Source organism: Loxodonta africana, chromosome 9, assembly GCF_030014295.1.
Source record: "Loxodonta africana isolate mLoxAfr1 chromosome 9, mLoxAfr1.hap2, whole genome shotgun sequence".
NCBI classification, from domain to species: Eukaryota; Metazoa; Chordata; class Mammalia; order Proboscidea; family Elephantidae; genus Loxodonta; species Loxodonta africana.
The window spans coordinates 80,773,349-80,793,038 of record NC_087350.1 but is presented as its reverse complement, the minus strand read 5'-3'; the positions used below and the strand labels follow the sequence as shown (position 1 = coordinate 80,793,038).

General features: G+C 46.0%; 1 protein-coding gene across 4 annotated transcripts in view; it reads right to left on the bottom strand.

The window, feature by feature from the left end:
* The window catches only part of PAX5 (paired box 5), a 200,154-nt gene that overhangs the window by 87,388 nt on the left and 93,076 nt on the right, over positions 1-19,690 (bottom strand). For 2 of the 4 annotated variants that reach the window (XM_064291723.1, XM_023545128.2), the window contains exon 7: positions 4,985-5,041. The exons of the other annotated variants lie outside the window; for them this stretch is intronic. In XM_064291723.1, the coding sequence (XP_064147793.1) occupies positions 4,985-5,041 (57 nt within the window). The remainder of the gene's footprint in view (positions 1-4,984; positions 5,042-19,690) is intronic. 4 annotated transcript variants of the gene reach the window in all.

The window sequence follows — 19,690 nt, the reverse complement described above, 5'->3', positions numbered from 1 at the left end:
GGGTTAAAAGGAACTTGGAGATTGTTCAGTCTAAACCCTCATTCACAGATGAGCAAACTGAGGCCCAAAAGGATAGAGAGAAAATAAATTTCTTGCTGTAGGTCATGACCCAGCACTGACCTTGCCCATGGTCCACAGGGCAGAATCCCAGTCCAGTGGGCAGTTCATCATAAACTCTCACCGGAAACCCTGTACATCAAACCAACTGAGCCATAGTTTGGCCAGTGTTTTTAAATAGTGGTACGCTGAAAACTGCAAACACTTGATTTACCTAGTTCATACCAACCACAGGCATTTGGCCCAGAGTCGTGCGCCTTTCTTTAAGTCATTTTATGAAATCAGAGCTTGCAATGAGTCATTTCCTTGGCATTCAAGTCCCTGTCAGAATGGTCTCCAGAGAAGGCAATGAAGATGCCAACTTGGATCTTCTCATTCAAGGACTGACTAAATTATAAATATTGGTGATATGTCTCTTCCTCCCACTCAACCCCCAATCCTATTTCAAGTAAAGAAAATAGGAGCTCAAGAAATGCCTACTCACTGATAGATGAGAGAATGACAGCGACCTGCTGAGGAGAGATCCCACCACAAGCCACGCTGCCTCCCACCCTGGCTCTGTTGGCCCCACCAAGCAGTGGCAGGGCAATAACAACAATCTTTGCAGCCATGTCAAAAGCTCATGTTCATCCGGTACTTACTCTGTGCCAGGAGTTTACCTGTATTATCCCATTTAATTCTCACAGGAGCCCCAGAAGGTATGTTCTATGTTATTCCCATTTTACAGATGCAGAAACAGAGGCTCCAGAGGGGAAGTGACTTGCCTAAGGTCACACAGCTTCTAGGTGCTAGAGCCAGGATTCAAACCTGGGTCCATCTGACTCCAAAGGCTTGATGATTACCTTAATGATCATGACCCATTAACAGGTAGTAAAATGAATTTACTGGAATCAATATTTTAAAAAATGAAATTAGAATGGAATAGAACAGAAAATATAATAGTGCCTCACATATAGAAAGGGTAAGTCCTATTTTACGAATCTTTGATTCACTTAAAAGTGAGCATGTGTACACTAGACGAAGATGAATATATATTTCTTGTCATGGATCATGACCAGCAAAGTTTGAAAAGTATGTTCTTCACTCCCTGCAGCAGGGGGCTGTTGAGAAAAGTCACTGTCTAGACTTCATCACCCACAGAAGATACTTGGTCACAGCATTAGCCTCCTAATTTGCTAAGAACGAATTTGGGAACAAAGCTCACCAGAAGCAGCTCCTTCCATCCAATGTCATATGCAAAGACATTGGTCAAAATATCTCTTTTGGGGCCCTTCTCCTAGATGGTGTCTTCTGGAGTTTCTGGGCCCCTGATTGCAGGGACAGTGCCTCTCTCTTCTCTGTTCCTGAATGCCCTAGTGAAGGTCTGCATATAGTAGGTGTGCTGTGCTACTCATTCAGCATTCATTGAGCCCTTCTTGTATGCAAGATAGCACATTAAGACCGGACACACTCTTTGACTTCCACTCACAAACCCCAAGGGAAAATATACAAGGCCCCAGAAGCACCAATTGAGAGAGACAAGAACACAGAGCCAGTCATTTTTGTGAGGTAGAGGTGATCAGGAAAGGTTTCTTGGGGCAGGCTGTAGTGAACCTGGGTCTGAAGCAATCTCCAACCCCTACGTCTGGAAACAGCAGAAGGAAGGCTCAGAGGTGAGAGGACAGGAGTAACCCAGAAACATGGTAATGCCAATAGTCAGAGGGGGGTGAAGGTAGAAGAGCTAAAGACAAACAGGTAGATATGCTGGAATTTGACTTTTGTACGAGGAACACATAGATGAACAAATGAATGAATGATCTAACGAATATCCTATTTAGGTGGGCCAGGCAGCATCTCAGCCAAGAGTCAGTGACCCTTCACCCCTCTCTACCCCCACTCCCCATTCCTAGATGCCAGCCTCTCCTCTCTGACAGAGGCTGGCCTGCCAGGTCTGCAAGATAAAGCCTCTATTTCCCTCAAGAAAGCAGAGCCAACCTGGGTTTCAGAGAACTACAGAAGGGTAGCCAGCGGGGATATCCCCCATCTTAACTTGTACTTTCCAGATGGAAGGGCCTTTTTGCTATTTGATTTTGTTTTAGTCAATAAATTCATTATCAAACAAAGTTTATCTGGTCACTTCAACAGTTGGGCTTGGAGTTGCTGGGACTTCCCACTCAGCAGGGCAGCAGAAGTTAGAAACTTTGATCGTCTTTTCAAGACATGAAATATTCAACTTGTGTTACCCATACGGTGGATTACCCAACACTGCTGGCTCCCAGAAGGTGAAACCAAACCAAATCCACTGCCGTCGAGTTGATTCCGACTCATAGCAACCCTATAGGACAGAGTAGAACTGCCCCATAGAGTTTCCAAGGAGCATCTAGTGGGTTTGAACTGCTGATCACTACACCACCAGGGTTTCCCCCAGAAGGTAAAGGGAGCCTAATTTTTCTAAAGAATAGGGTCTTGAGGGCCAGTGGGACCCAGACACCAGCTCTGCAATGCTCTTCACCATCTATGCCTCCCACCATCACCGCCTCGCTGGGCGGGTCTTGAGCCCAGCCTGTCTTCCTTGTGTGGATTCCACAGTTCTTATTCTGCTCCTATATGAGCTAGTGGATGTCGTCATTTAGTTTTGGCATTTAATTGTTCCATGAGTTCTCATCATTGTTCTGTCCCTTTGGGCTCTCCGTGATTTTAAAGGTTCTTCCCAATCTCTTGGGCTCCTTGGACCAAAGTTTATTTCTTGGTTTTGACAAAGGTACAGTGATTACGTAAAATGTAAACATTATTGTTAGTCGCTGTCGAGTCAATTCCAACTCACGGCAACCCCATGTGTGCAGAATAGAACTGCTCCATAAGGCTTTCAAGGCTGTGATCTTTTGGAAGCAGGTCACCAGGCCTGTCTTCTGAGGAGTCTCTGGGTGGTTTCAGACTGCCAACCTTTCAGCTAGTAGTTGAGTGCTTAACTGTTTGTGCCACCCGGGGACTCCTACTCCCGGGTTGCTAGGAACATCACTACACCTGGCTGTGCCTCAGGCATTCCAGTGACTGCCTGACCTCTGCCTGGAGGACCCATCCCCCTCAGTCATTACAGAACTCCTACACTGTCCACAAGACCGGCTCACATATCCCCTCCTTGGTAAAGCCATCCCTAGACCCACACTTCTACACAGATATAATCACTCCCTATCTATGCTTCCATATCTGGTGGCATTTTGCACGTAACTCATCATCATACATCCCACCGCATAGCATGTTTGTCTATCTCCTCTAGGTTGCCTGGAGGGCATGGAGCATGGCTGATGCATCACTAGATCCCTAGTGCTCACTAAGTGCTTGTTGAATGAATGAATGAGTGGTCCAGCACCAGGACATTAACCACGTCTCTGAAGAATTAACTGGGAAATGTGTGAACAAGAGCTCCAAGAGATACATTAAACTCCTCTTTCACCTCTCTCCCTTATCAAGTCAGGTGATCAGAATATCCTTTTCCAATATTAGTTAAAGCCTCTGGAGAAGTGCCTTCATTGATCTATGATGTAATATCAGGCATTCAACATTTGTCGGAGGCAATAGAAATGTCACACAAAGTACATTTCTTCACTTTTGGAGACACTGTCTGTTAGAATATTCAATATTCTTTGTCAATACCTTCTACAACTCAGTACCAGAAAAAAGATTTTTTTTCCACCTCATGAATGGTTACTCTGCTTTTGATTGAACAGTTGGAACATTGGAAACCACTGCATATCCCTTTTTGCCTAGGCTGCCAGGAAGCTCAGTCAAATCCAGTGCTCAACTGCCACAACCATATTATTTTTTGTTTCTGGTGCAATGATCCTGTTTTCTCTACAATGCTCCTTAACATTTTTTTATTTTTCAGCCTTAACTTAAGTGCATATAACTGTTTACTTTGTAGGTCACCTCAAGCTCTTTGTAAAAGTGGAGGCTGGGAGAGATAGAAAAAAATGACAGAGAAAAATGGGAAGGAAGTAAGAAAGGAGGATCAGGGAGAAAGAGGATAAAAGGGAGAGAAGGCATTATTGATGCCTCTTTTCCTGGTAACAGTAGCAATTCACTTCCATTTACCATAGTTACTTGGGAAGCTAAGAGCTATAGTAATGGGGTGCAGAAACCCCAAGCATGCATAGAGTCACTCATGTGGATGTGTACATGCACCTCCACACTTGGGTGTATAGGCCCCAAAAGCCATTCACAATCACAGAAAACACCTGTGATTCACATTTTCTACTTCTCCAAGCCCTTGAAGCTCTTTCTCTGGATATCATTTTGGGCTTCGGCTCCCTCTCCATCAGGGACCCAATGGTGCTGTGCTTAACCATGACCCAGAAAGAGAAATGAACTGAGGTCAGTAATTCGCAGGCTGTCTACTCCAATGCAACCAATTGGAATAAAACTTCCTGTATCTCCTGCCACAGGCTTCTATAAGCCCCCAAAGTCAAGACCACCAGCCCCAGATGTGTGCCCCCTCTTCACAGACACCATGTCTTGCATTCTCAAATATCAGAGCTAGAAGGATCCTCAGGGTCATCTTACCCAACATGGAGAAACTAAGGCATAGGGAGAGGACGGGACTTCCCTGATTAATTTCCATCTGCATCATTGACAGCCTCTGATCCAGCGATAGAAAGAACACTGAACTAGGAGTGGTAACATGGGTTCTCATCCCAGCTCTGCCTCTTTCTCACCTGTGTGACCTTAGGCACAGCAGTTCAGCTAGCCTCATTTTCCTCACAAGTAAAATGGGGACTCTAATCCCTTGCTGCCTGCCAGGGTGATTGTGAAGATATAAAGGATAAGGAGGGGATAGCACTTTGGAAACTAAGAAACATGAGGGGTTAAGGAATCCTAGCAAGAGACTCAAGGAGGCACTTGCCCCCAGGAAAGTGTATGCTGGGCGTCATTTGGGTTCCTAGGAAATTACCTGGAAAAGGACTGCCTGGGGCTGCACCAAGTATTGTCTCATCAGCACGGGGCACCACTGCCATAGCATGGAGGAGAAAAGAAACACAGACACGTGAGAAGGAGGGGCGCACAAAGGGAGGCAGTGTACGGGGACAAGGCTGCAAGGCCGGCTCAGGCCACGAGGCTTCCCCATCACCTGCTGGGCTCCTCCAGGCTCTCTGTGAGCCTCAGATGGCCCTCAGGAGCCCGGCCACAGCCAAGCCAACAACTCCCATCCTGAGGGACCCAACACCTGCCCACCTGCACACCTACCCAAAGGAGGACTGAAGATGGACTAGGAAAGTATGTCTCCATGGTCTGGCCTGATTACCTGGGAATGAGAAGACAGAGGGGTCTGGATGCCTGAGGCATTTGGGGCGAGGTAGGATCCTGGGGGCAAGTGCCTCTTTTCACTGTGCCTCTACTTCCTATCTGTCTGAGGACTGTCACTTGATGATCTCTAAGTCTCCTTCCAGTGCTGATGGTCTTTGCATCTATAACTGGCCACATTACAACATTATGGATTCCCTATTCAAATTAATTGCAAGGCAAGAAAAGAGAGATGGAGGAGGAATCTATAGGTTAAAGGAAACTTAGAGACACGTCAACTGATCACAATGTGGACCTCGATTCAAACAAACGAACAAACTGCAAAAAAAAAAAAAATTGACATGAAATAGGCCAATTGAAAATGCAAACAATGATTGGATACTTGAAGACGTTATGGGATTTGTTAACTTCTTACATGTGATAATGGTCTTGTAGTTATGCTTTTTAAAAGGCCTCAATTTTTAAAGAGTCATTCCAAAGTATTTACAAATGAGACAATATGATATCTGGAGTTTGTTTCAAAATGTTGCCGTTGTTGTTAGGTGCCATTGAGTTGGTTCCAACTCATAGCAACCCTATGTACAACACAACAAAGCGCTGCCTGGTCCTGAGCCATCCTCACAATTGTTGCTGTGTTTGAGGCCACTGTTGCAGCCAATGTGTTATCTATCTCCTTGAGGGTCTTCCTCTTTTTTGCTGACCCTGTACTTTACCAAACATGATATCCTTCTCCAGGGACTGGTCCCTCCTGACATGTCCAAAGTACATGAGATAGTCTCGTCATCTTCACTTCTAAGGAGCATTCTGGCTGTACTTCTTCCAAGAAAAATTTGTTAGCTCTTCTGGCAGTCCATGGTATATATTCAATATTCTTTGCCAACACCATAATTGAAAGGCATCAATTCTTCTTCGATCTCCCTTATTCATTGTCCAGCTTTCGCATTCATAGGCAATTGAAAATACCATGGCTTAGGTCAGGCACACCTTATTATCAAAGTGACATCTTTGTTTTTTAACACTTCAAAGAGGTCTTTTGCAGCAGATTTGCCCAATTCAATGCATTGTATTTTTCCTTGACTGCTGCTTCTGTGGGCATTGATTATGGATCCAAGTAAAATGAAATCCTTGACAACTTCAATCTTTTCTCTGTTTAACATGATGTTGCTTATTGGTCCAGTTGTGAGGATTTTTGTTTTCTTTATGCAGAGTTGTAATCCATACCGAAGGCTGTAGTCTTTCATCTTCATCAGTAAGTACTTCAAGTCCTCTTAGCTTTTGGCAAACAAGGTTGTGTCATCTGCATATTGCTGGTTGTTAATGAGTCTTCCTCCAATCCTGATGCTGCATTCTTCATATAGTCCAGCTTCTCGGATTATTTGCTCAGCATACAGATTGAATAAGTATGATGAAAGGATACAGCCCTGACATACACCTTTGCTGACTTGAAACCACACAGTATCCACTTGTTCTGCTCAAATGACTGCCTCTTGGTCTATGCACAGGTTCCTCACAAGCACAATTAAGTGTTCTGGAATTCCTGTTCTTCACAATGTTATCCATAATTTGTTATGATTCACACAGTTGAATGACTTTGCATAGTCAATAAAACATAGGTAAATATCTTTCTTTTTTTTTTTTTTTTAATATCTTTCTGGTATTCTCAGCATTCGTCCAAGATCCATCTGACATCAATAATGATATACCTCATTCCATGTCCTCTTCTGAATCCAGATTGAATTTCTGGCAGTTCCTTGTCGATGTACTACTGCACCCACTTTTGAATTATCTTCAGCAAAATTTTACTTGCGTGTGATATTAACGATGTCTTTTGATAATTTCCACGCTCTGTTGGATCACCTTTCTTTGGAATGGGAACAAATGTGGATCTCTTCCACTCAGTTGGCTGGGTAGCTGTCTTCAGAATTTCTTGGCATAGATGTGTGAACACCTCCAGGGCTGCATCTGTTTGTTGAAACATCTCAATTGGCGTTCTGTCAATTCCTGCAGCCTTGGTTTTCTCCAATGCCTTCAGTGCAGCTTGGACTTCTTCCTTCAATACCATCGGTTCTGGATCATATGCTACCTCCAGAAATGGTTCAAAGTTGACCAATTCTTTTTGGTACAGTGGCTCTGTGTATTCCTTCCATCTTCTTTTGATGCTTCCTACATTGTTCAATAGTTTGTCAGTAGAATCCTTCAGTATCACAACTCAAGGTTTGAATTTTTTCTTCAGCTCTCGCAGCTTGAGAAATGCTGAGTGTGTTCTTCCCTTTGGTTTTCTAACTCCAGGTCTTCGTACATTTCATTATAATACTTTATTTTATCTTCTCGAGCTGCCCTTTAAAATCTTCAGTTATAGCTCTTTTATGTAATCATTTTCTCTGTTCACTTTAGCTACTCTATGTTCAAGAGCAAGTTTCAGTCTCTTCTGATATCTACTTTAGTCCTTTCTTTCTTTTCTGTCTTTTTAATGACCTTTTTGCTTTCTTCATGTATTATGTCCTTGATGTCATCCCATGATCTGTCTGGTTTTCTGGTTTAGAGACCATCTCAAGAATAGAAGATGCTTCAAAATAAAGTGGGGTTAACAAAATGTGGTATATCTATACAATGGAATGCTAGTAAATAATAAAAAGAGATGAAGTATTGGTATATGTTACAGCGTGGAGAAGCCTCAAATGCACTATATTGAGTGAAAGACACCAATTCAAAGGACCACATATTGCATGACTCCACTCATATGGACTGTCCAGAAATGGCAAATCTATAGACACAGAAAGCAAAGTCATGGTTGCCTGGAGCTGGGGTGTGAACAAGGATTAACTATAAACGGGCACCAAAGATCTTTCTGGAGCGATGGAACTGTTCTAAAACTGGACTGTGGTGATGGTTCACAACTCTATAAATTTATTAAAAATCATTGACTTGTACACTTAGAATGAGACAGTTTTCTAGTATTAAAAAGTATACTTCAACAAAGCTGTTAAAAATAAAGTGGGCTTGTGGGGGGAGCAGGAGTATCAATGAAGCAAGACCAACTGTAAGTTGGTGATAATTGTTGAATCTGTTGAAATATGGTGAGTACTTGGAGGTTGATTAGACTATTCTGTCTAGTTCTGAAATTCTCCATAAAGTAAATAAATAAATAAATACCCCAAACAGCACATATTTGACTTGTGGTACTGCTTACCAGCATTAATCAGCTACCCAACAAATCCCGGGGAATAATGAGAGAATCCAAGATGCTGAGACAACCACGAGTTTGCTCCCTTGTCCCCTCTTCCTTGTGCCCCTGCCCCACCACAGAAGGCCATTGTCCCTCCACCTGGAGGGACTCTAAAGTGCCAAACACAAGAAGCATAAGGCCTCATTTGCTTAGCTCATCCCTGATGCAAAGTCCTTGCAAGCCCATCATGTCTTTTGGAATCCTGTCCCTTCCGCAGCAGACTGGGGTGTGGGCAGACGCAGAAACAGAGCTCAGAGAGGGGAGCCCAGGTATGCCAACTCCAAGCTCGGTGCCTGTCTGTTACTCCATAGCAGAGTTAGAATTTGAGAAGACTTCAAGACCAGCCCAAGGGTACAGCTCAGACATCTATAACAGTGGGATGCCCTCCTCCCTCTTCCATGTTCAAGCTGAACTTGACTCCTCCAACTGGGAAACCTAAAACCCGTTGCCATTGAGTAGGTTCTGACTTGTAGAGACCCTACAGGACAGAGAAGAACTGCCCCGTGGGGTTTCCAAGGAGCACCTGGTGGATTCGAACTGCTGGCCCTTTGGTTAGCAGCTATAACACTGAACCACTGTACCACCAGAGTCTCCCCAGCTGGGAAAAGACCCCTGAATTTGCAAGCAAGGAAGACGAATGCTCCACATTTTTTATATCTGGGTACACAAAAACTCTACCTGGCAAAGCACATGTTAAGAAGCAGTTCTTTCTTGATTACAGTGGATTAAATTGATTGGCCGGGAGCCTGGTGACCTGACTCTGCCTCGGAGGCTCACACAACCTTAGGCAGGCGCTTCCTCTCTGGGGGCCTCAGCAGCTCCATCTGTCAAATGAGGAGGATAGGCCAGAACTGTGAGGTGCTTCCAGCTCTGAGACTACACCAGGGTCTGAGCCTGACATGGGCCAAACACTGGGGTCCTCACCATGTGAATGGGGTTCTTCCTGATGTGGCCAGGCCAGGCTTTGGCTTTGCTCTATGGGATGGTGAAGGTGTTGCCCATTTTAACCCCAGCCCATGAAACCAGAGGCCTGAAAGTCATGGGGTGGTGGTGGAGGGGCAGTATGACAGGGCAAATCAGGAGGACAGAGTCCAAGTCTGACATGGCCAAGTTCCTGCTGTATGAAACTGGGCCAGTCACCTCTCATTCTCAGCTGGTTTTCTCACCTGTAATGAGGGGATCTATGACCTACCTCACAAGGTCGTGAGAAGGCACAGAGGGAATGATAAGAATGGCAAGTCCTTGAGGGCAGGCCTTTTTCTCTTCATTTTGTGAGTCTCCAGGACTCACAAATAAACACTTTTGAAGTGTTTGCTGAAAAGGGAAATACAAGGGATGAAAATGTTCTGTATCTTGACCATATCAACATCAATACCCCGCTTGTGATGCTGTACTATAGTTTTGCAAGATGTGACCATTGGGGGAAACTGGGTGAAGGGTATATAAGATCCCTCTGTATTATTTCTTACAACTGCATGTGAATCTACAATTATCTCAAAATAAAATTTTTATTAAAAAAAAAGAGTAAAAAACAAACTAAAATCTGGGTTTTGGCATTTCATCTCTACTAAACTAAATAAAGATGAAACAAATTTGAAAACAAAAAGTGCTGAATGAAGGGACTATGAATGATGCTTACAAAAGTACTCCAGAATCTACAAAGTGCTTCTGTTAATTTATGTACAGGGACGCCCTGCCAAAAATTCTGAATGGCCTCCCTCTTCCAGGAAGCCCTCCCTGATCTCCCCTTCCCTGGGTGGCTGAGGAGTCCTCTCTCCTCTGTGTTCCTACACCACCTAAGTGATGTCCCTATCACTGCACCTATCACTCTGTGTTGTGCACCTGTTTAGGGCCCTCATTCCCCAACCAGATTGTGAGCTTCATCAGGATGGGGCTGTGTCTTTCTCATTTTTGTGGCCGCAGCTCCTGGCCCAGTGCTCAGCTCTGAGCAGATGTGACATAAATGCCCATGGAATCTAATAAACAGGGATAGGTACCATGACCTGGCTCTGCCAACAGCACCAGGGATGCTTCCCAGGGTCACTGGGAGGATAAGTGATGTCAGAGCACTATTATTCATCAGAAAGTACCACAGACATGGACAAGGCCATGCTCATGATTCATTTGGCACTTCAGACTGTGCCCCTGCCTGGGCCAAAATGGTTTGCAGTGGAATCAAAGGGCTTCCAAGAAGAAATTTGCAAAGTACAAATGACTCATCTCTCCCTATTATGTTTACAGAGATGCTCCTGCCGGGCTGTGGAAGAGCAGGGGAAGCCCCAGGGAAACGAAACTGTGGTTTCCGTCCAGGAGAAACTTTTCCAGCAATGACTGATCAGGAGGTCCCTTTCTTCCCCTGGCCACTTAGAGAGCCTTGTTGTCGTTCGGTGCTAGCAAGTCGATTCCAACTCACAGTGATCCCATGTGACAAAGTAGAACTGCCCCATAGAGTTTTTCTGGGCCTTAATCTTGACAGAGTCAGAAAGTCAGTCTGAAAGGAAGTAAACTGTGAGCAACCTGGGATGCCCCTCCACTCTCATGCTGGGTACTTGAGGATGGGACTCCTCCCTTTGTACCCCCTATCAGGGCCCCTTGGGAGCCAAGGGGCTTGCATTCCCTCAGGGGTTAATGGGTCTCCCTGCCTTTTCCACTTCCAGGCCCTATACTAGGACCAGACAGTTGGACCCCACGATGGACCACCTAGAAGAAGCCCATGGAGTTTGGCTGCCTGGGGATGGTGTTTTGTTTCTGGAACTCCTGCTCCCTCTTCTCCACATCAGGATCTGCCGATTACACAGGCAGGCAGAGCCAAGCAGGTCCTGGGGCTTCCCAGAGAGGGTGGCCTCCTGCCCATCCCCCCATTGGGATCTTATCATTCAGGTGGTCCTAGACTACTAGGTTCCTGACTACTGGGCCCCAGTTCTTCATCCTCCAGAAGTGGAGTTTTATGCTCCAGGCCTTATCATTTCTCTTGTATTTGGGAAGACAAAGGCCAGATGACCTTTCTTCTTCCTAGCCTTCTGCTGGTCGAGCCCAGGGCCTTCCTCTTTTCCCTACTTCTTGCAGATTTCTCAAGGTCCAGGGTGAGCACTGGGCTCTTTTGCTTCTTCCTCCCCTCCCTCATTCAGCCTCACTTAGAGTGGGCCCTTCCTAGGCAAATCAGGCTGGGATGCTGCCCTCAGGAACCTCCCCAGCTGGAAGGGAGAGCAGACATGGACCCAAATGTCCCTGGGATGAATAAAGCAAGAGATAAACATCCTAAAGGATGTGTGAGGGAAAATGCCCCACAGGGTCACTATGAGTCGAAATTGACTTGACTGCAACAGGTTTTTAATCTTTACAGGAGTAGATTCACCCGGTCTTTCTCCTGAAGAGCCACTGGGGGGGGTTCAAACCACTGACCTTTCAGTTAGCAGCTGAGCACTTAACTCTTGCACCCCCAGGGCTCCTTTCGAGAACCTTAATCAAAAAAAAAAAAAAATTGCCTTCTGGTCAATTCCAACTCATAGTGACCTATAGGACAGAGTAGAACTGCACCTAGGGGTTTCCAAGGCTGTAAATCTTTAAGGAAGCAGATTCCCATGCCTTTCTCCCATGGAGCAGACTGGTGGGTTTGATCCACCAATCTTTCGGTTAGCAGCCAAGGGCTTAACCATTGCACAACCAGGGCTCCTTTAGAGAACCTTAGTGAGCTCCAAATCTTGGGGCCCAAAGGATCTCAGGGGTTATGGAAGCTGATCTTTATCTGATGCTTAAAACCCAACAAATGGGTGTCTCCATTGACAGGAAACTCACTACTTCCCAAAGCAGCCACTCCATGGCCACACAGCTCTGCCATGAGAAAGTACTCAATCTGCCCCCTCGAGGCCTCCCTGTGCTGGTCCTGGGTGTGTCTTCTGGGGCTCCAGTTCCAATAAATGTCCTCTCGGGCCACAGACTCCAGTGCCATCCCAGCCCAGACCCAGTATAGATTCCCAGGTCCTCCACTTCTTGCCCTGGACACACCTTCTCAGGCTGGGGCGTAGGAAGTTTGCTTCTGCTTCCCTTGTGGCCTCATCACCTGGCTGCCTCGTGCCACTCACACAGTCAACACAGAGCCCACTTCAAGTTCATTAGACATGGAAAGCGATTGTGTTTATCAGAAAAAAAATAGACATTTTTTTCCATCCCTAAATAGTTTAACTTTTCTTTTCTAAATAGTGTGCTATTTGCAAACTCATCAGGCCAGAAGGCTGCAATGATGTTTCTAAACCTTCCCTCCAAGTAATGTCTATGCCCAAATCCAAATCCCAACCTACTTTGCCAACTTCAACTCAAGTCTAACTTGCTTCCAGAACAAAGCCCCTTACTCCAACCACAACAAAATTTACTAATTCCTGAAGGTCCCATGTCACCCCACCTTCAAGCCTTGGCTCACATTGTTTTCTCTGCCTCCTATTCCCACCCCATTCCAAATGCTTCTTGTCCTCTAAGGCCCACTCCAACTGCTATCTCTTCTTGGGTGCTTTCCTTAAGTCTGTTTGGTTGAAACAAATCACTCTCATCTCTGGCTTCCCACAGCATTTTCCCTGCAATTCCTTTAGGATATTTATCTCATGCTTCATTTAGCCCATGGATGTTTGGGTCCATGTCTGTTTTCCCTTTGAGCTCGTGAGGTTACTAAGGGTAGCATCCCAGCCTGATTTGCTGCTAGGTCCCACCAGCAAGCCTAGGAAGAGCCCATTCTAAATGAAGTTGAGTGAGGGAGGGAAGGGAGAAGCGAAAGAGCTCAGTGTTCACCCTGAAACTTGAGAAATCTGCAAGAACGGTGGCGGAGGGGACCGGAGAGGAAGGCCCTGAGCTCTGACCAGCAGGAGACTAGGAGAAAGAAAGGTTTTCTGGCCCTTGTCTTCCCAAATACAAGAGAAATGGAAAGGCCTAGAGGAGAAAAGGAGCCCTAGTAATGCAGTGGTTAAGCATCTGGCTGCTGACCAAGAGGTCAGCAGTTTGAATCCACCAGCAGCTCCTTGGAAACCCAATGGGTCAGTTCTACTCTGTCCTAGAGGGTCACTATGAGCCAGATTGACTTGATGGCAGTGGGTTGGGTTTGGGAGCACAAAACTCTGCTTCTGGAAGATGGAGAGCTGGGGCCCAGTAGTCAAGGACCGCCTGAATGATAAGATCCCAGTGGGAGGATGGGCAGGAAGCCACCCTCTCTGGGAAGCCCCAGGACCTGCTTGGCTCTGCCTGCCTGTGTAATCGGCAGATCCTGATGTGGAGAAGAGGGAGCAGGAGTTCCAGAAACAAAACACCATCTCTAGGCAGCCAAACTCCATGGGCTTCTTCTAGGTGGTCCATCGTGGGGTCCAACTGTCTGGTCCTAGTATAGGGCCAGGAAGTGGGAAAGGCAAGGAGGCCCACCAACCCCTGAGGGAATGCAAGCCCCTTGGCTCCCAAGGGGCCCTGATAGGGGGTACAAAGGGAGGAGTCCCATCCTCAAGTACCCAGCATGAGAGTGGAGGGGCATCCCAGGTTGCTCACAGTTCACTTCCTTTCAGACTGACTTCCTAGCTGCCGGGAGGACAGAAAGGTTAGCCTGGGGCCATAAAGAAATGAAAAGATAAGACTTCTGTCTGTACTGTAAGATCAATGGGATGGAGACAGGAAGGTGGGCCTGCATGCCCCTCCCCAGCACCACCAGTTCTGGCCCTCCTGCTGCTAAGAGGTGACTACACACATACACACACACACACACACACACACACACACACACACACTCCTTGGCCCAAAGACTACCTTTCCACCCCTTCTGTGCTCCGTCAGAAAGGAGTTTCTAACAAGCGATACTCTGCAAAGGCTAACACAGGCAGCTGTGGGAGGGAGTGTCCACTTTGTCACTAAGGTTTGGTATGGTCAAACAGAAGTTATGCAAGAGATCCACCAGAATAAGAAGGCTGAGAAGGCCAGGCTTCCGACAGTGAATGCAGATTCCCTGGTTTGCAATTCAGAAGACTCTACCAGCTCCCACCTAAACCCTAACACAGCCTTTAGTAACAGTCAGAGTAACTTGCACTTTCTGGGTTTTTACTACACGCCAGGTACTGTTCTAGGTATTCAGGTGCATTAATTCACTTAATCCTCACAACAACCCTATGGGGTAGGTATTAGTATCCCCCTTTACAAGTGTGCCAAAATAATGTGTCCAAATCACTCCCTGGTAGTTAACTCCAAAGCCCGTGATCTTAAACACCACCACAAACCACCTCTCTGCCACTATTATTAGCCTCATCATGTTACAGATGAGAAAACTGAGGTGCAGAGCAGTGGGGAAAGTTGTAAAGAGGGGTTTTAAACTCAGGTTCTGTCTGACTCCAAAGCCCGGGTTTTTTACCATGATTCTAAATGGCCTCACAAAGAGGTGCTGAGTCTTAGAGACAGGGAAAGCCAACTGCTAGGCCAAGTATATTTTCATGTTTTTTGACTTCTTAACACAACCTTCTTGTTTCTGACTCTATACCTCTGACAAGACTATTCCCTCCACCCTGACTGTCCTTTCCCTTCCTTTCCGATCCTTATCTATGTATCCTTCATATCCTGGTTCAAGAATGACCTCGCGTTAGGAATGTTTCCCGATTGGTTCAGCCATATATGTTGTTAACTTTTTCCTTTCTTCACCCCATCTAGAGAGCAATCTCCTATGTGATAAACTCAGAGGACAGCTGAGCTCAGACTCATGTCAACGTTAGCAATTAATCCTAACATTAGTTGGAAACCATAGAAAAACAAATGGAGACATGTGACATCCTAGCGCCATTAAGGAAAAATCAGGCATCTGACTGCTTGGCTCAAGCTCTTTCTGTTCTTACTGCAGGTGATGTTCTGGCTTTTACAAAGATCAGAAACTAAAGGAAGAGACGCTAGGCTTAGGTTTTAGCTGTTACACGTAAGCCCAAATTTTAGCTAATGTAAACAAAAGAGAAAAAACTAGCACAGTGACAACTGTTTATGTTTATATTTCTTATTTTCAAGGTTAGCTTTACTTAAGAGTCTTTTACTTTTTACGATGAAAATACGTTTGTATTTGATGGTTTTGTGTTAATTCCATGAATCTTGCATTTCATACCTGGAAACAAAGTTTGATAATTGCTTTTGTGCTAACACCTGTAACTTACTTAAGCAAGCCATTTGCCATGAGACTGGACATGTAAACAAACACACTTTTGCTGAAGGCTTGGTTTGGGTTTGATTCCCAACAATTCCTTTTTCTCTCTTTCTCATACACACACATACAGTAATTTAGCCTCCTGAGTTCATTTTCTCCACCTCTCTCCCACAAATAAAGCCTCATATAACATAAAACTGCTGGCCAGAAACAAGCTTCACACAAACAAAAGCTTTCAGGCCAAAGACAACTGAGATGTCCCATCCAACCACTTCTACTTCCTCTGCTGGTCCAATGAAACAGCCTCTCTCTACCAACTGCCTGGAAAATGCTGAAATATCTCATTTTCATTTCCAGGGGAGAAAATGATTTTATTTGATCCCCAAAGAAAAGTTCAGTAACAACTGCTGGCTGGGAAAACCCAGACAGACTTCTCCTTGCCACCCTGTGTCAAGCTTACAGAGAGAAAAAATTGTACCATCCGACATGGTTGGGAGAGTTTAATCCAAAGCACTGCTAATTAATATCCCCAGCTTTCCAGAAGCCCGTGCCACCCACAGCTGTGAGGGCAACAAGGCTGTTCTCCCTTCAATTTTACGGGAAGGACATTTTCATTACAAAACCTCCTCCCAGACCCTTCTCTCTCCCTCTCTCCCTGTCTCTCTCTCTCTCTGACAGATTAGCCTCGAGAAGGAAGCGGATGATCCATATATCAGAGCCCCTTCTCTCCCCATTAATTTGATTATTTATATCCCATTTTAAAAGTTTATTGGTGTGACTCCCTGTGCACCTGGCCAGAGCCCTCTGACAAATAGTAGTACCCTCCCTCGAGCCCTTTTCAGAGGGTGTTAACATACCAGTTACCAGAATGTGCCAGCTTTTCAAAATTTGCCTTGGGGAAAAAGCTGACTCCAGTGGCACCCCACCCCGCCCCCCTGCGTTTTTTGTTTGTTTGTTTTTTACAAATGTGGAAGGTTCTAAACGTGCCATTTTGTGAAATACCTGGGGACCCCTAAAGACCATGGGGGATGCCCTAGGTACCCCCCAGCGTCAAAAGTCCTCAGCTGTTTCAGCAGGTTTGCCCCATTTTAACCCAAACCGCCAGAACACAGGCAAGCCTGGCAAGACCACGTGTCTTACCATTTTGTTCTGAAACCCCACGTGCTCAAGGCAGTCTCTTTCCAGCCTCCTAAAGGGACCCCAATTCCAATCTAAATGTCTCGAATTTACCTGTTTGTCTTTTATACATATAAATAGCTGCATTTCCATTCTCTCTTTGTTTCTGATTTTCATTTGGTCCTAATATCTGCATGTAAATGTCGGAAAATAGCATCTGTAATTGGAGATTATGAAGTATGGCCAGCTCCTGACAGGCTGCTAAGGAAGATGGATTATCCTCATTTTTCTGTAAATTTTGTCAATTTTGGAATTCATAAGCTATCAACACTGATCAAAATGGGACTTCACAGCTGTGTCAAAAAAAAAAAAGAGAGAGAGAGAGAGCGGGCGTGGGCATGACCAGGCGGCCAGGCGGCCTCAGTGCTGGTGGAGCAGACTGGATGCCCAGTGTGGCAGCCATCTCTAGCCCCCGCCTTCCCTCCACGCTAGCAGCCCCCTCAGCACCAGGGTTGAGGGGCAGCTGTGGGGTAAGGGAAAGAGAACAGATTGGGAGAAGGGGGGTGGACAGCAAGGCGGCTAAACCTGCTGGCTCAGGAAGCAACACAACTTGGTTAGAATCCCGGCTTTACCAAACTCGGGATGGGGCTGCCTATTCCCCTGGCTAAGTCAAACAGCTAAATCAGGAAACTGGAAGGGCGAAAATCCTCCAAGGTACACACTCTCACCCGGGGCTTAATTTATTGCCTGTGCTGTCTTCCTTATTTATCCTGAGGCGTCGGCCGGCTCGCTCGGCTCGGGCCTCAGAGATGTTCTACTCCTTCCAGACCATCACCGCCCACTTGAGGCAATTGTGTTGGTCTCTCGCTCTCAATTTTCCCATTACTGGGAGTAAGTACTGTTGGGACTCTGTAATAGCCCGACTGCAGCCCATATCAATAACAGATGAGGTTTAATCGTCCAACACAAAAATTATTTAGGCGCAGTAAGGACATTCAATGTTATTTGCATAATGGCATTTCTATCGCATGCACCTAACCCGTCTTGCATAAACAAGGCCTTGGGACCATAAATAATAATAAATCATGACGTCTGCACGCCTCTTGCAGTAATAGGAGCCACTCTTTGTGGAAATTATTTCAGCAGGAAATGGGCACTGTAATTTTAAAGACATGTGGCGAGGAGAGGCGAAGTAAGTCCCCTGCACACGGCTCCAGGAGCAGCCCAGGGCCCTACCCTGAGCCGGCAGCCATCTCCCAGGGTGGCTACAGGGGTAGAGCAGACCTCCAGGACTCCAGAACAACAGTGGACTCCAGAATGTTCCACTGTCCCAGGAAGCAACGGGGCCAGGGAGGGCAGGATGCTCAGAGCCTAGCCCAAGGGAGAATGGGCTTTGGACCAGGAGTGGCACCCAGGTCTCAGGGTCGGAAATCCTCTTTGGTCCATGAGAAGGGTAGCTCCATGAGGGCGGTGACTCCAGCTGCTTTGTTGCCTGCCGTGTCTCCAGTACCTAGATCAGTGTCTGGGCCTAAGAAGATGCTCGGGAAATATCCTAAAGAAACTAGATGAGAGAAGGTCCAGGCTCTGGTGGTAAGCCGTTAGCCAGAGAAGCCTGGATGAGAGGCATCCTCAGAAGACAGTAAAGGACAGTGGTGAGATAGAGACAGGCACAGGCCCAAGGGAATTAAGGCAGGGACTGGCACAGAAGTGCTGGTACAGCTGACCTGGTGAGCAACAGAGTGAAAATGTCCGGTACATTCTAAAACGCACTGAAAGACAGCTGTGGGGTAAGAGAAAGAGCACCGGCAGAGGGGTGGAGAGCAAGACAGCTAAGCTCACAGGCTCAGGATGCAACGCAACTTGGTTAGAATCTCAGCTCCACCAATCTCAGGCTGGCCACCTCACCCCTCCATGCCTCAACTTCCTCATCTGTGCAAGGAACCCAGCAACAGTACTTACCCCACAGGGTTGTTCTGAGGGTTAAATAAGATAATGTGAACAAAGTGACTAGTGCTTGATAAAGCTTTGCTATCATTATTACTAAGGAGCCCTGGTAGAGCAACGGTTAAGCACTCAGCTGCTAATGGAAAGGTCAGGGGTTTGAATCCACTCAGCGGCTCCACAGGAAAAAGACTTGGTGATCTGCTCCCGTAAAGATTAAAAAAAAAAAAACAGCCTAGAAAATCCTATGGGGTGGTTCTACTCTGTCACATGGGGTCACTGTGAGTCGGAATCAACTCAACGGCACCCAGCAACAACAACGTCATTATTACTGGCACTTGTATTAGTTTCCTGGGCTGCCATAACAAATTACCGTAAACTATGTGCCTTGAAACATCAGAAATATATTGGCTCACAGTTTTGGAGGCCTGTCGTCTGAATTCAGGGTGCCAGCAGGGCCATGTTCTCTCTGAAGTCTCTAAGGAAAGATCCTTCCTTGTCTCTCCCAGCTCCTAGTAGCCTCAGGCATTCCTTGCTGTGGAACTCCAGTCTCTGCTTCTGTCTTCACCTGGTCATTTCTCCTGTGTGTCTACACGTCTGTCTCTTCTCTTTTGATGAGGACATCAGTCATATTGGATTAGAGCCCACCCTACTCCGGTATGACCTCATGTTAACTAATTACATCTGCAGATAAGATCATCTTCACTGGCACCAGGGGTTAGGACTTCAGCATATCTTTTTGGAGGACAAATTGAACCCATGACAGTATCATTGTTATTCTTAAGGAAGCAGCAAATCTATGTTCAGGTATGAGCTCTGCCTCCTACTAGCTCTGTGAGTTGGAACAAGCTACTCTTCTTTTCTGGTTCTCAGCTTCCTGCCTCTACTTCACTAAGGATCCCTGAGTGGCGCAAAGGTTTAGTGCTCATCTA